Raw genomic sequence first — 16770 nt, forward strand, 5'->3', positions numbered from 1 at the left:
CGCACAACTTAACCGGAGTAGCTAAGAAAGTTATGCAATTCACTGCCAATTTTTTATTCGGTTTTTCATCCGCGACAGACTAAAAATATTTCCTCATTCATCCTCATATTATTTATGGAAATATTTCATAAATAATATTATGAAGGAAAAGGTTATGAAGGTTTATTTGAGGAAATATTATTTCCTCATTATCTAAACGGTAGTTACCGGAGGTTACAGAAAAAAAAGAGAGACTAAAAATATTAGTCGCTTGATACGTTCATCCTTTTTATCAAATCTTGTGTCTTTCTTTTGGAATTTTTTTTGAAACATTTGTTCAATTTAAATGCAAAGATCCGGAGGGTCCCGGGTTCGAATCCCAGTCAGGCATGGTATTTTCACACGCTACAAAATCATTCATCTCATTCTCTGCAGCAGTACCTAACGGTAGTCCCGGAGGTTAAAAATAAAAAAGAAATGCAAAGATATGCAAAGAAATGCAGATTTTTTCTGTAATAAATGAAATCATTATAATCTTTTTCTGAAAAGAATTGATGAGTACAAAAATAGCAATTAAAATATCCCTAGTATAAGATAACTGAGATTTTATATAAAGCATGAATAATTTAAAAATTATACATGAGAAAATTATTACAGGAGTAAGCAAATTATAAACTAAAACCACGATACCAAAATTTAATACACCAAACTACAAGGTGGTAACCTTAATTCTCCCTACAAAAATACGTGGAAAACCGTGTACAACTGCTTTTTCATCCGATCATGACTGATATGAAAAGAGATAATTCAACATGATCATCGTGTAATAGCAGTGTTTAAACCTTCGTGCATTCAACTGAAAAAGATTTAAATCGTTCTTGAACTTCAACATTTTAACGTAACTCAAACTAATTTAAATTTAGATTAATTTTCAAACGCTATTAAAAGATACTAAACCTTAATTATAATCATAAAATCAGCCATTCTACTACATCTATGATAGTAAATAAAGCTTAGATTTATTTTCACATTCAAAGAAAACATACGTATAAATAATTAACCGTTTTATCAGAAAAAATATTTAAGTAAATTATAAGAAAAGTTAACAAAAAAAATTGTGATAAAATCTTAATATAATTTTTTCTATTGACTAATATGAACGACATAGGGACAATTTTTTATTATAGATCCAACTCAGTCGCCGACTAATTTTACATAAAGATGAATAACAGTCATTAAGTAATAATGAATTCACACTTCTCAAAAATTAGATTGTTTTAGACTGCAAGTACATAACAATCCTAAAAATTTCTAGAATGAAAATGATTGTTAGAGTTGTCCATAATAGGTACTAATAAATAAATTTATGTAACATTTTAGATTAAATTAATGTTTGTTTCCAAATATATAATTATCATAAAAGTACTTCATTAACAAACAAAAATGAAAAAGTTTTTAAACTGTACAAAAATAAAAGAATAAAAATTTTTCAAAAGAGGATTTAGCTCTATAGAACAAGAGATAAATATTAAGTATTAAAAAAAAAAACGACTGCCGAAAAAATATTGCTCTTTTTGCTCCGGTTTGGTTCCATCGTGATTTTGTATTATACTAGCAAATACTCCGTTTGACTTTTGAAAATCGTAAAATTGTTTGCAGAGAGCAAACAAGCATCCCACTGCACCTCCCAAAACAGCAGCCCAGGGGCACCACGTTTGTTACCAGTTGATGGTGATGACTGGTCTAGTCTCGCATGACGTTAGGATTTATTAAACAGGAATTTTAATTAAATAGAATGTTTTTAATTTATTTAATATTATTTTATTTTATTTAAAGTAAATTTAATTATTTTATTTTTGTAATATTATTCATTCGATTGATTCGAATCATTCACTTCAAACCCAGCTCACAAAGTGTTAGAGGCTCACAGTTCACAGTTCATTAATTCAATTCATTAAAGTTGTGCTTCAACCGACAAATCTCCATTACTACATATATAATTATTTATCACGGAGTTCGTTAGAACTTCATCGATAAGAGGCGACGAAGTCAACGAACTACATTTACAGTTCTAAACGTGACCTAATCTAAAAGTGAAATGAAAATGGGGAAAAAATAAATAATCGTGAAAACATTATATTTCAGTTCAATTAGATTGATTAGTAATAAATAATACTTTCAAAAAATATGTCTCGAATCTTGTTAGACAACTTTTTTTTCCATTTGATGAACCTCGGGACTCGATTTATTCATTTTTTTAACGTACCTTTACGAATCGCGCCCCTAGATAGCAGAACTTGATAATACTAGGTAGCGTACAAAAACTTGATAATGTACTTAAAAATAATAAAATTTAAAAGAAAATATATTACAGATTGTTTTAATAGTAAATGGTGTTATGTTAATGAAAGTACTGAAGATGAAACAATTTTTTTAATTCCCATCACTTCATTAGTTTACAAGAGATTATACTAGTTTTATTAAAAAAGGAATAAATAAAACAGAAATAAATTCGATCGGTAAAATCGAATTTAACGATAAAAATCGAGGATTACACTTGCAAAATAATTAAGTGTAATATTACATCACGGATTTTCGATTCCTAAAGGTCATTCATTATACTAGTTTTATTAAAAAAGGAAAAATATGGTATGAAGTGAATGAATTGACCGTGGAATTCAATTTGTTTGTTCTAATAACAATAAATTTTAATAGCATCCATAAGATAACAATCAGTAATTCATAAAAAAAAATAAAAGAATAATCTAACAAAACGAAGTGATATCCAAAAAATTACAATGAAATTGTAAACCGTACTAAGAGTCTAGCAGATATAATTTCTTTCGCTCATTAAACAAAACTTTCTGTAATATAAATAAAACTGTTTTTAACTAAACGATATTGATATCAAACAAGGTAAGACACTACACTTCTATTATCAAAATCTGTTATGAATTTAGAATTTTCTTTTAAAAAAATACATGTTAAATATATGTAACAGACAATAGATATACAATAATAGATAATAAACAATGTTTAAGCGTTCCATATAACAAGCAAAAAATAAATAATTTGTTACAAAACTCCGGTCCGAATTCATTTATATGTAATACATATCACATTTACAGAAATAATACAATTCTTATGATTATTTGTTGTTTAATAAATGAAATCGGGCCTGTACGTATTTGGAACAATTTTTTTTCTGCTTATTATATGGAATGCTTAAACATTGTTTTTTTATCTGTTATTGTATATCTATTGTCTATTGCATATATTTAACATGTATTTTTTTAAAGAAAATTCTAAATTAATAACAGATTTTTATAATAGAAATGTAGTGTCTTACCTTTTTTGATATCAGTATTGTTTTGTTAAAAACAGTTTTATTTATGTTACAGAAGTTTTTTTTGAGCGGAAGAAATGAAATTTGCGAGACTCTTACCGTACGGTTTACAATTTCATTGCAATTTTTTTGGGTATATATATATATTTATATAGCCTGTGACACTTCCGGTAACGTAAAGATTCCAACGCGGGGTCATACATCTAAATCGGTTCAGTCGTTGAACTGCTTCAGTGGAACATGCATACGCCCTAAATACGTTACACTCTTTTTTATGGGCAGTCGTGTAAAAAAATATTTTACCTGTGGTTATAAGACCTCCGAGGAGTTTCATTATTCATTGTTAATTATCGTCACAGATATTTCATAAAAATTTAACCAAAAAAGTTTTTTAAGGAAAAATCATGAGAAATTAATTTTAAAAATATAATAAATGAGAACTAGAAATGTCATAAATTTTAATCCCAAAAAACCTATTCAGAGGTAGTAAAATAAAAAGCTGACAAATTTTTCAAAATACGTCTAATAGTACAAATACTGAAAAAATAAAAAGAATATCTGTAGTTACATTTATATCGTCAGTTAGTTAACAATAATATACCAAAATCAACGTTTTCTTAAATATTAAGGCTAAAAAAATTTTAAAAATAATAATAAGAAAAATAAGAAAATCCAAATAATACTTACAGTTGAAGGTTCAAATTTCCAAGTTGGAAATTTTACTTATAGTGACAAAAATAAGACTGACAAAATAATAACAAATAAAATACTATCAAAACCAAATATTATTTAGATTTACCTCTTTTGAGTGTCAATTAACTAATATATATAAATCTCCCTACAGAGTGTAAATACTTTCTGTAAATACAAACATTCATTGTTAGACAGAAAAAAGTATGCTAATTTGTAACTTCACTTGTATCAGTCTTTCATATAACAATTATTTACATGAAGCATCTATAATACAGCACCGAGTTACTTTCTCTGAAAGTAATAGTACTTACTTATTTCGGTGTCTATACAAAATCTCACCCAAATCGGTTGGTAAATAAATTTCTTGTATCCGATCAAAGGTTTTCATGGGAAAGATTGTATATAAAAATAAATAAATAAACTAATACAGAACAAGGTACAGTAAAAGTCGCTTATAACTTGCTACAGCAGCAACTAAAGAAGATTACGAGCCAGAAGACAAATTACTTCGGGCCAATGATTCCAAAAATGTATTTATGAATGATTATGTGCATGCTGATAACAGTGTGTTAATAATCCCAAGTCCAGCGGAATAAAGAAATAATTAATGATAAGAAACGCACGGGTAAATCAGCGAAAGCGAAAATGAAGATGACAAGATGACTCATAATCCAGTAATTTCCGTCCGTGCAACTCAAGACAGTTTTGAATTGCTTACGAAATTTTGTGAAACAATATCAGCGAAGAGTTTATAAAACGATTAAATAGTTTTAAGAGGATTTTTAAAAGTTTTAAGACTATTTTAGGTATAAGAATAAAAAGCAAGCAACTATAGACAATTTTTTTTAAGTTACGTTAAAATATTTCACATTTTATCGATTTAAGCTTACAGTATTGCGTGTACCGATCATAATTATTTTTAAGGGTGTTTAAGTACAGTATTAAAGTGTAATTTACACAAGTTACAGCGTTTTACTTAGAGAATAACCTCCTTATCAATTTTTAAGTAAATTTGTAATTTTTTATTTGTGTACTAGTACTACGTGTTTACAATTTTATGCAATGTGATATTAATTTTTGTTTTATAATTCAGGAAAATTTCTTATAGAATGTTCTATTCTTTAATGTTGAATATCAATTACTTACTTTTTGTTTAGAGGGGGGAGAAGTTTTCTGGTATGAATTGTATCATACGTTTATAACTATCATATACATACTTGAATCTCGTTATAATAACCGACTTTCACTGTTATAATTTTGAAAGAGCTAACCGAAGGGGTATAGATTTAAATACACAATAAATGAGGGTACGCAAATTCACTCTTTCTTTAATCGTCATTAATATTTAAAGTAATAGTATTTACCAAGTAATTTGTAAAAGAGAAATCTTTTAATTTAATTTTAATTAATAAAATGTTTTAAATATATTTTACGAGATAGGATAAATCATTAAGAATAACATCGGAAGTATAATTAAGACATTTCCTGTAAACCGAAGAACTGCCATGTTATGTGTTCCGCGAAAATAGTATTATTCTCTACTTTAAAAAAATATATTTATTATTATTTTAGGAACAGTTAATTCTTTTTTAACATAGACCTGAAAAGAGTTTTAAATACTTAGATGAAATTGATCCGTTTTCAAAAGAAATACAGATTTAAGCAACCTTTGCAAAACTTGATGTATAGGTTCCTGTAGTTTTACAGATTCTATTTTCTGTATGCTAGGTATTTATTGCGGTACATTTTTATCGATAAGATTAATTTAATGACACTTTTAACAGGTATATAACTATTTTTCATTATCATAAATTTCCTGTAAAAACTTTATACCGAAATTATTCATTCCACTTTTCAATTAATGAAGATTAATGATATCCAAAGGAGGTTCACCGAAACATTCATTAACTACCTTAATGAGATCTAACAAACCCGTCTAGAACAGCCAGCAATAATTATTTTTAATTAGAAATAATAAAGAAATATTATAATTAGTTACTTATTTAATGATAATCGCAGTTGAACAGTACATAAATAATAATTTAACATTTTCATAAGAAAAATTACAAAAACTTCAGAAGAAATTTATAATTCGAAAATTATGATTAAGTTTACCACAGATCGGCGGTTATAAGCGTAAGTAATAGATTAGATATCTCAATAAAATTTTCGAAAATAGCAAACAAAATTTTAATGTAGCAAAACGTTTTCTCTAACCTCTACTTTCCGAACTGTAATAGTAAAATCAGACATATAGATTACTAAAATAAAATCAGGTTCCTCCCGGAAAAGAATATATCACGATGTTTTGAATGACTTCGAATCTAAAAATAATTTTTAAAAACTCCTGCGCTACAAAACGAAGTATCCTACACACACACACACACACACACACATATATATATATATATATATATATATATATATATATATATATATATATATACACACAAACACTTACACACACATATATATATATATATATATATATATACATAATATACATACATACAAAGTGTCCGAGCAAAAGGTATCCAAAAGTAACGGCTTATATTTAGAAAACAAGTAGTCGTAAGCTCTTAAACGTGGGCTCAATCGACAGGAAATATTTTCAAGATTTGCTCTTTATACTCTCAAAGTCAGTGGAATACGCATGCGCAGGAAAATCGACTCGCAATGCAATTGTAATCAGTAGTAGTCAGTCGAGTTGTGGACCGCACAACAAAAGGTTCAATGATTGCTTGGGTTAGTGGAGATTCAGTCAGTTACAGTTTAACGGGGTGTACGAACCGAATGGAATATCGATCCTTTTACATCCAAGTCTATTCGTCAGTGGGATAAAATTTTAAAGAGACTGGAGGCTTGGTTTCACAAACTGGAAATCATCCAAAAGTACGTAACTGTGGATCGTGTACGCGATGCACTCACTGCCAGTCCTGAAAAATCAATCAGGCGGGCTATTTTGAACTGAAAATTCTTCGTTCCACTATTCACGTCATTGTTCATAATCGACTCTGTTTAAGAGCGTACAAGTTACAACTCCATCATATTAAACCACATGATCTCCGCCTAAGATATCAGTTTGCGACCAATGCGCTGTGTCGAAAACAATCGTAATTATCTTGATACGTTGGTTATTTAGTGATGAGGCAAACTTTCATACATGCAAAAAATTTAAAAGATACAATTTTCGAATTTGCGGTACTAAAAACCCCCATACAGTAATCGAAAATGAAAGGGACACACCGAAAGTCAGCGTCTGGTAAGATTGTACAAAAATGTCGTCATCGGTTCGTTTTTTTCACGGTATCCTTTATGACAGACACACTACCTATGCTTCAAAATTTTGCTGTTCCTCATATTTCTGCAGACTTCAGTTACCAACAAGATAGTGCTCCACCATAATTTCATCGAGATGTTACCATGTTGAACAACACTTTCCGCGGATGTTGGATCGGACGAGGAGGTACAATTACATGCCACCTAGATGTCCAGATATCACTCCTACGGACGTTTTTGCTTGGAGATTTATTAAAAGTTGTGTGTACCAAAGAAAAGTTCAAGTTTTAGACGATTTAAATCAGAGAATTGTTGAATCTGTTCGTCTAATAACGCTGCAGATGCTCCTAAACATCTGGAAGAGTTAGATTATCGTCTAGACAACTGCCGAGCTAGAAGAGTGCACACGTTGAACTTGACTACTTACGTTAAAATTTGGCGAGTTGCTGTGTTTATAAAAAAAAATTATTAGATTATACGAGTATATTTATACTACATATACTTCTATATTTCTTTACTTCTCTGGAACAGTAAACCTATAAACTTCTGTGTGAAGTTTATATATTAGAAGATTAATTTTATTAAATAAAAAACAAAAAAAAAACATAAAAATTTTTATAACTTTGATTTGTAAAAATTTTACAGAGTGATAGCTTTTAGTATACAAAAAAAATACATCCGAAATAATATTGGATTTTCTTTTAAACTTTTTATTTTTTAATTAATATCATTTTTTAATTATTTTTTATTTTTTTATTAATTAACTTTATTTTAGATTTTTTTTTTGTTTTAATCTATGAAATTCAATTACTGAATTATTTTCTTTAAATCAATAGACTCTTTTACCTCTAAAAATTGGAATTTTATAACCGTTCTTAATTTTGAATGTCAACCTAACCTCAATATTTTTAGTATTTTCATTGTAGCATGTAAAACAAAACACTGAAAACGTTGTTTCATTTAATATCTAGTTAAGACCTGCTACACTTTCATTTTTTTTTTTTTTTGTTTTAAATAAACTACAAAATTCTTACGTTTTTATTTAATGTTCATTTACCATTTTACTCGGATTCAAATTAATTCTCTACGAATTTTTTTTGAAACTTTTATGTATTTATATTACCTATTTAACAAAGTTATTTTACGCTAAACTTAAAATAGTGACTTTTATGACTTCAGTCGTTTGTCTTTTACCCCAGATTTCTCGTAAATTATTAAAAATACCGTAATAGGTCCTATTTTTTTCACTTTAGATTTCATGTGAAACCATTAAATTTATCCCTTAGATTGGGTTGCAAGAACTACAGTCTGACTTAATTTTACCGAAGCGCAAAAATCAGGGCGAAATTTTTATATATTTTATTACATATTATTGAAAAGACAAGTAGGTGTTCATCGTAGAAATGAAAAGGTAGTAAAATCTTTTGCATAACTTAATAAATTTTAAATTATTATATTATAATAAAATAAATGAATAATATTCATAAATCAGTTCATTACAAGAAAGGCGTAAAAATACCATCAATTTGAAAAGAAAATTATTTTCTGTTAGAAATACAGAAACTAAGAAAGGATTTGAGAGATTTTGTCTTGAAGAAGAAATGTACAATAATGCTGGTCTAACTCTTTTAGACAGATTGAAAGAAGTGACATTTTTTATATAATAAGAACTGTCCGAACCATTCATCTTTCTTTATATAGAAAAAGATTTAAACAGATTTTTTTTTTAACAAACCCATGAATACGGATCGCCAAAACGTTAACTTAATATCAAATAAAAATAAATAAATTAAAAAATTTGCAAAAAATTAATGTTTCAATGATTCTTTTAAATAAAATGTTTTGCTCAAAAATTGACTCGCGTTGATTAATAGAATTATTATTTAAAAATAAAAATTCCAGTTTCCATTCCAGTAAATGACAACGACTTTTAATTTTAAAAGATTTAATACTTCATTTCATCTAATTTATATCTTTTTATTTATTTTTTCCTGAGTATGTTACAATTTACTCAACTAATGAAAAATAAACATTGCCCCCACATCCCCACCCAACGGCCGAAAGAGATGAGGACGACATGAATGACATGTAAATGAGATATAGTCTTGTACAGACTCAGGCCGACCATTCTTGAGACATGTGGTTAATTGAAGTCCAAACCACCAAAGTATACCTGTATCCACTCTCTAGTACTAAAGTCCGTCTAAATGCAAGTAAATTTTTCTAGGATCTGAAGCTCAGAACCTTCAACTTCCAAAATCAGTTGTTAAACAAGCGATTTGCGACGACGAGTTAACCACTAGACCAGTCCGATGGACATCTAATTTATCTTTGGATATAATATATACTAGATCTTGGATACCGGTTTTCTTTGGTGGTTGTGTTTCAATCAACCACATATCTCGGGAATGGCCGACCTTTACAAGACTACACTTCATTTACATTCATGCACATCATTCTCATTCATCCTCTGAAGTAATAATATCTTACGGTGGTTCCGGAGGCTAAACAAAAAAAGAGAGAGAGAGATATATATATAAAAATAAAAATATTTACTGATCCATCCAAGAGTTCTGACGGGAAGATTCCTACACAAACGAGGGGAATTTTTTCTTTTTTGAAACATCTAAGAAATATTTATATCGTGTTTTATAAGTTCCACCCTTTATATATATGGAGAATAAATTATCAGTAGAATAATTATTACGAATGTGTTGAGACTTTGTGTTTAATGTTGTCCAAATTTTGTATTAAAAGAATATACAGAGTGACAACTCAAGGTGACCACCATTGGGACCTCAAACTATAAGTTTTATGAGAAACTTTAAATGGGGAACTTTCCCTAAAGGTTTCCCTACATTTAAAATACAGTATTACCATATTTTACCATTTGAAATCTTCGCCCTTTTTCCAATATGGCGGCCAAATTTTTCAAATAAAAACCTCAAGTTTTTATTGCATTTTTGGATATAAAATAGTATTTTAAGACATTTTTATTCTTGGCTAATCTCCTCCAAAAACAGCTGTTACGGAACTACTGACTGAAAATTGTAAAATCAAATATGGTGACCGTCTGACACATTAATAATGCCTAGTTTTCTATTTAAAATGGAAACAATGTACCAAATAATTGTATCAAATAATATTTGGTTGACCAAATAATATTTTCAAAAGTTCGAAAATTAAGTAAAGTGGAATATAAAAAAAAGGTAAGATTAAAAGGCTTTTTACATTGAACAGCGTGGTTTTTATTTATTAGGAAGGAACAATGTCTATTATAACAGGTTTTCAAAATGGTCACCATTAGTAAAACTGCAGACAGTCGCTCTGCTGAAAACGTTATTAACAGCTTTCGAAAACATATTTTGATGGATGTAGTACAAAATTTCGATCTTGGATAGCAATCCACCTGCTTTGGAAATGAGTTTTTAAGAATGCCTTTACCTCGCCATAGTTGTCTGTTGGAGCTCCACATACACATTCGCAAATCTAAAGACAAGTTATCAATAGATGGCAGTCCGTCTTCCAGAAATTGTCAATATCGAACTTCCGTAACATTTGTCTCGTAGAAATCCACAGCCAAAATTTGATTCTTGATTATGGAGCACCAGCAGTTTATGGAAAATCTAACTTGATTGTGTCCTTCTATGACAATTAATGAAAATTCTTTTGACCAATAATGGTATAAATTATTTACCAACTCCTTTAAAAATTTTAGTCATCTAGCTGACTATTTGTCTGATCGCACGTCTCTGTTTAAGGATACGGTGTTCAACCAACATCATTAGTTTACCTTAGGGAAAAGACTCCTACTGCGCTGCTGTAGAAAGCTAACCGAGGAATATGGCTGGATACCAGCCAGATTAAGGCTCTAAGCGCTTTAATGGTGGACAGGTACTTGCTGGCATTCAGCGCCCTAGGCGTGGCAGCGAATTGCTGTCTTTGACAAGATAAATCTGATTTATCCTGTAGTTTGATTCTTCCTGTAGGCGTGAGAAATAAATTTTCAACATCCATCCATTTATTGTACAATTGTTTTAATGCAGATTTGAACGGTTTATCAATGCAAACATCTAATGGTTACAATAGAGATGTCAATCCGCCTGGAATTATTACTTGGTCTGTCATACCCTTTTTTAAAATGTCTTTCACTTTATCAGTCGTATGCCCCCGATAACTATCCGTTACTAGCATACCGGTATTTTTTTATTAAGTAAATCTCCTGATCGATTTTGCCATACACACCTAATCCCATCTAAAATTAAGGTTTCGTCTATCCAAACTAATTCCTGTGCTCTGATAATAACTCCATTTATCTGTACGGTAGGAAGAGTTTTTCTTTTAAAAACAATGTACGGAGGTAATTTTGATCCATCAGAAGTAATGCAAAGCACAACACTACACCTTTGTTTTTCATTACCACCAGTGCGAATCACCTTTTTTGTTTACGGTTTTGTCAAATGTCTTTTCAAAATAAGCGGGGGTTTCATCAGCGTTTCCTATTTGAGAAGGCAAATAACCTTTATCTTTTCTAAGATTTATTATGTATTTATGAAAATGTAATATTTTTTGTTCATAAGAGTCTGGAAGTCGTTGAGAAATGGTCGTCTTTCGTCTTATTGACAAATCATTTCGTGCAAAAAATCGTGTTATCCATCCACGCCTTGCTTTAAAATCAACTTTATTCAACGATTTAGCGATTTCGCGAGCATATGACTGACACATTTCTGTCGTGACAGCATAACCGCATTTCCTTTTTTCCATAACAAAGTCATACAATTTTTTTTCTATGTCTGTGTGTTTTAGTTTAAGCCACGAAAAGCCCTTTTATTACCAGTGCCTGTCACCAGAAGTTGTTTCTTCTTATGCCAGTCTCGAATACAGCTTTCATCTACGTCAAATTTTCTTCCTGCCACCCGATTTCCAATTTTTTCATCCACTTATATAACGCGCAGTTTTTCATTTACTGTAAAAGATCGTAGACGCTCTCCTTTTGTACTCATTTTAATGACGTAATTAACATAAATCACCGTATTAAACTTTAAAAGATAAACTCAACAGATAAAATGCACATAAACGTCCACATATTCAAACAGTACAATGACTAAGGCGAATAGAGAAGACGACGATGGTAACTGATACTGTAACTGTAGTGTCATTAGAACCGGATGCAGCCTATCCAGAATGAATCAGTTTTATAAAAATACCGTATCTTCGTTCCTATCGATAATATAAAGAGGATGTTAATAATTAAGGATGTATTCTGTATAAGCGGCATCCGGTATTGATAAACGAAAGCCTAATGTGATTGAATTTAGGTACTGCTAAGAAAACGTTTACTTTACATAAGTTATCCTGGCTAAAGGCCAGGATGTTTCAAGTAAGCCCTTATTTTTTCTCTCCAATTCCAAGAAAAAAGTAGGGAGGGTACTCGAATAAATAGGTGTTTAAACCATTGACAACAATTTAGTCTTTTGGCTTGATCTGTAGGTTTCAGTTCTTGAACACTTTACTTTATTGGAGGAAAAGTTTCAGTTCCTTTTTACAGCTTTATGTGTGGTAGCAAGTTCAATATCTTGCTGCTGTGCTAACTGATACACTGACTTTGATGGACTTTCAGCCATAGCATCCAAAATATCAAGTAACTTTTGTTCATTTAGTTTAGACTGTTCCTGAGATGTGTGGTTAATTGAAACCCAACCACGAAAGAACACCGGTATCCACGATCTAGTATTCAAATCCGTGTAACAATAACTGGCTTTACTAGGACTTGAACGCTGGAACTCTCGACTTCCAAATCAGCTATGGGAAGACGCGTTTTCACCACTAGACCAACCCGGTGGGTAAAGCCCAATGAACTCTAAAGGCAACCAACCTAATGCTGAAAGAACAGAATTCACCACATAATTTTAAAGCATACTGCATAGCAACTTTTGGAACGTACTGTATTTGTACAATATAAGTTACATTCTGCTTGAGTAACATTCAACAATTGCAAAAGCTTCCAAAATGTGCTCCCTACATGAATCAGGACCAACTGCAGTCATTATTGTGGGAAATTTTTCAATACTGAAAGGTAAAAATTGAATATTATAACAGTACTTGAAAAACTTAGATGTACCTTACAACTTGTACCTTGTACTTGTACATTGTATGCACTTTCACAAGTGACTCATAATTACACCAAAAAAAATTAGTATAAGAAAGTTACAAGTAATTAAAGATAAATAAAAAATACTTCAAGCATAAAAAAAGATCAAATTCTCTCACACAAACATCAACATAAGTGTACACTCTCATAAACCAAAAACATAATTCATGTTCACAGAAAAGCAATCATCCCACCAATATAAATTAAAAATCCCTTTCAGCACCATTGCGAACTTTGGCGTTTTGTCTCTGGATTGTATTGAAAAAACCAACCTTCATCACCAGTGATAATACGGCTCAACAAATCTGGATTGATTTCCGTTTGCTCTAACAGATTGGCTGCCACATTTTTCCATGTTTCTCGCTGTTGTGTGAGATTTTTGGGGACCATTTTTGCACAAATCTTTCTCATACCAAGATCTTCAGTTAATATTAGACGGGTTGCCACATCTTGCAAAGAAAAATCAGTCTCATTACTTTATTGTCGCACCTCATAAACCAAAATCTAGGCAAAGGGAGAAACAAATTTAGCCAATTTATGTAGAATAAAATTAGACACAGTTTGATCTGTTATGCTTGTCTTGTTATCTTGAATTTTATGAAGTACTTTCTTAAAAACTGGCATTATCTCAGTAATAAATAAATTGATTTGGATTTCATTAATAGGATTGTGAGAAATCAATCTAAATAAATAATTCTTGCACCTGTCCAAGACATTTTAATTCATGAGAAACTTTGGGAATACCATCTATCTTCTGATATGGCTATGTGATATGTTGAGATGATGGCTATATGAAGAACAGTTTTTGTCATAGAAAAGGCCAAAGCAGATTTACTCATCCCTCAATAATATGGACTAGAATCATAGAAAAAGATAATCATACAAACCATCTAGTGACAATGGAAATAAATCCAGATGAAATATTTCATCTGGAAATATGAAACTATTAAAGATAGAGCAGAGTAGCATATGATAACTAGGGCAGGCAAGCCAAAATGTAATGGGGTAAGATTAGGGCAAAGAAAAAAAAGAAGATATTAATCTAAATGGATATTGAAGACAAAAATTACATAAACAGTTGCTCATCCTCCCCAAGTTCAATCAATTTGTAAAGTTGGGCACTTTGCTGAAATGAGTAACAAATAAAACCCTAAATTATTTTATACAAATCTACCATTATTCTTATTCAGTACTACTCAATATTACTGAAGTTAGCAGGGAATAAATTACCTATAATATTTAAATTTATGACTAACAGCATATGAAAATATTTATATATTCAAATAATTCATTAACATACAGACCACTACGTTAAAATTTGATATTATATGAAATATAAACCACAAAAACACAGAAATTAGGTAAGTTAAAGTTACCATATTAATTTTTGATAACTGGTTTTGCAGTATCCTGCATCTTCAGTTGGTATTAAATTCTATATCTATTACATCAAAACATATTTCTTTAATAATTTGTCATTTCAAAGCTGGACAGCAAAATTTACATACACATTTTATATCATTAAAATTTCAAAATAGAAAAACATAATTTCAAATAACATTACTAATTATTAAAAGAATATATTTTAAACGTAATAGATATAAAATTGAAGATTCGGGATACTGCAAAAACTGGTTATTAGAAATTAATATGGTAAGTTTAACTTATCTAATTACTGTGTTTTGGTGGTTTATATTTTGTACAATTTTTAACATATATATCTGCTTATATACGTAGATATGTAATAAAAATAATAAGTAGTAGAAACTGAATATAAATTACATTTAGATAGAATGTGTCTGCAGAATAAAATAAGTCTCATCAAATTTGTAAACCTGTAAATATTTTGTTAACAATTTTTTTTTCAGAAATCAAAAATAAAAACAAATTCATCTGTGTATGAAATAAGATTAATTTAGATATTAGATTTAAAAAATGTTCGAATTTAGACTGATATTAAGTTATTATTGCTGACTACTATTATTGTTGCAGAAAATGGCACCACACTATAAGCTTATATACTTTAATTCAAGAGGAAGAGCTGAACATATCCGCTTTATATTTGCATATGCTGGTATAGATTACACCGATCACAGAATTCCCACAGAAAAGTGGCCAGAACTTAAAAAATGTAAGTAATATTAAAACTCGTTTAATAATTTGAGAATTACATTACTCACAATATTTATATTACTGATAGGTTTTTTTTAGTTTCTTTTCTAACAATTCCCAAAAACAGAGTGGATCTCTAAAGAATTATTCTTTATTGCAGGTAAAATACAAATCAATCTGCACACTGATTAATTAAATTGACTACTTTAATTTCAACTGATTCTAAGCATGTCGACAAACAAGATTCATACAATTTTTTTTTTTTAATAAGGCAGTTAAATTATTTTTAAATTTAACAACTTTTATTTTCCTATCTAGATAGCGCTATAATAGAGCTATAGCTCTAGAGGGAAAAGTAATATAATTGGCCCAATTTGGGCATGACATTTTCAGATCTTGACATTCTGACACTTAAGGAACCCAAAAAATTGGATGGAAATTATTAGATGTTAATGTTCACATATGCATTGTTTGGTGTTGGTCTTTAAATCACCTTACATGTCCAGAACTACCGGACCGATTTTGACCAAACATGGATTACTTCTACATATGGGATACTGATGAACTGATGCCACTAAATTTTCACCTCAAAAGGTGAAGTGAGTGAGGCTCTACAGCAAGGTCCCCTCAGTATCTCAATATTTCATCCACCAGGTTGGTCTAGTAGTGAACGCATCTTCCCAAATCAGCTGATTTGGGAACAGTTCCACTGTTCAAGTCCTAGTAAAGGCACTTACTTTTACATGGATTTGAATACTAGATCATGGATACCGGTGTTCTTTGATGGTTGGGTTTCAATTAACCACACATCTCAGAAATGGTCGAACTGAGACAGTACAAAAGTACACTTCATTTGCACTCATACATATCATGCTCATTCATCTTCTGAAGTAATACCTGAATTAATTCACAGAGTAAACAGAGTAAGTAATTCACAGAGGCTAAACAGGAAAAAAGTATTTCAATATTTCACCTAATTAAGGTCATATTTTTCTTAGGCACATTTATTAAATATTAAAAAAGAACAATATTTGCAAAAAAATCTTGGCAAAATCGCATCCCCACCCCTAAAAATGCTCTAAACTACTGCTATGTTGTAACATCACAGGTGAGTGGTAGAATTGAATAAATTAATAATATTTAAAGTGTAAAAAAGTACCTCGGTCTGGCTGGGTCTCAAACTCGATTGCCTGGTTGACTCAGTACCTAG

The 16770-nt window shown here is 30.0% G+C and overlaps 1 protein-coding gene across 2 annotated transcripts in view; it reads left to right on the top strand.

The window, feature by feature from the left end:
* Positions 1 to 16770, top strand: part of LOC142322134 (glutathione S-transferase-like) — a 223015-nt gene that overhangs the window by 174476 nt on the left and 31769 nt on the right. For both annotated transcript variants that reach the window (XM_075360858.1, XM_075360859.1), the window contains exon 3: positions 15441 to 15579. In XM_075360858.1, coding sequence (XP_075216973.1) covers positions 15444 to 15579 — 136 coding nt within the window. In that variant the 5' untranslated portion in view covers positions 15441 to 15443. The remainder of the gene's footprint in view (positions 1 to 15440; positions 15580 to 16770) is intronic.

The sequence above is a fragment of the Lycorma delicatula genome, chromosome 3 (assembly GCF_047948215.1).
Source record: "Lycorma delicatula isolate Av1 chromosome 3, ASM4794821v1, whole genome shotgun sequence".
In the NCBI taxonomy this organism is placed as follows: domain Eukaryota; kingdom Metazoa; phylum Arthropoda; class Insecta; order Hemiptera; family Fulgoridae; genus Lycorma; species Lycorma delicatula.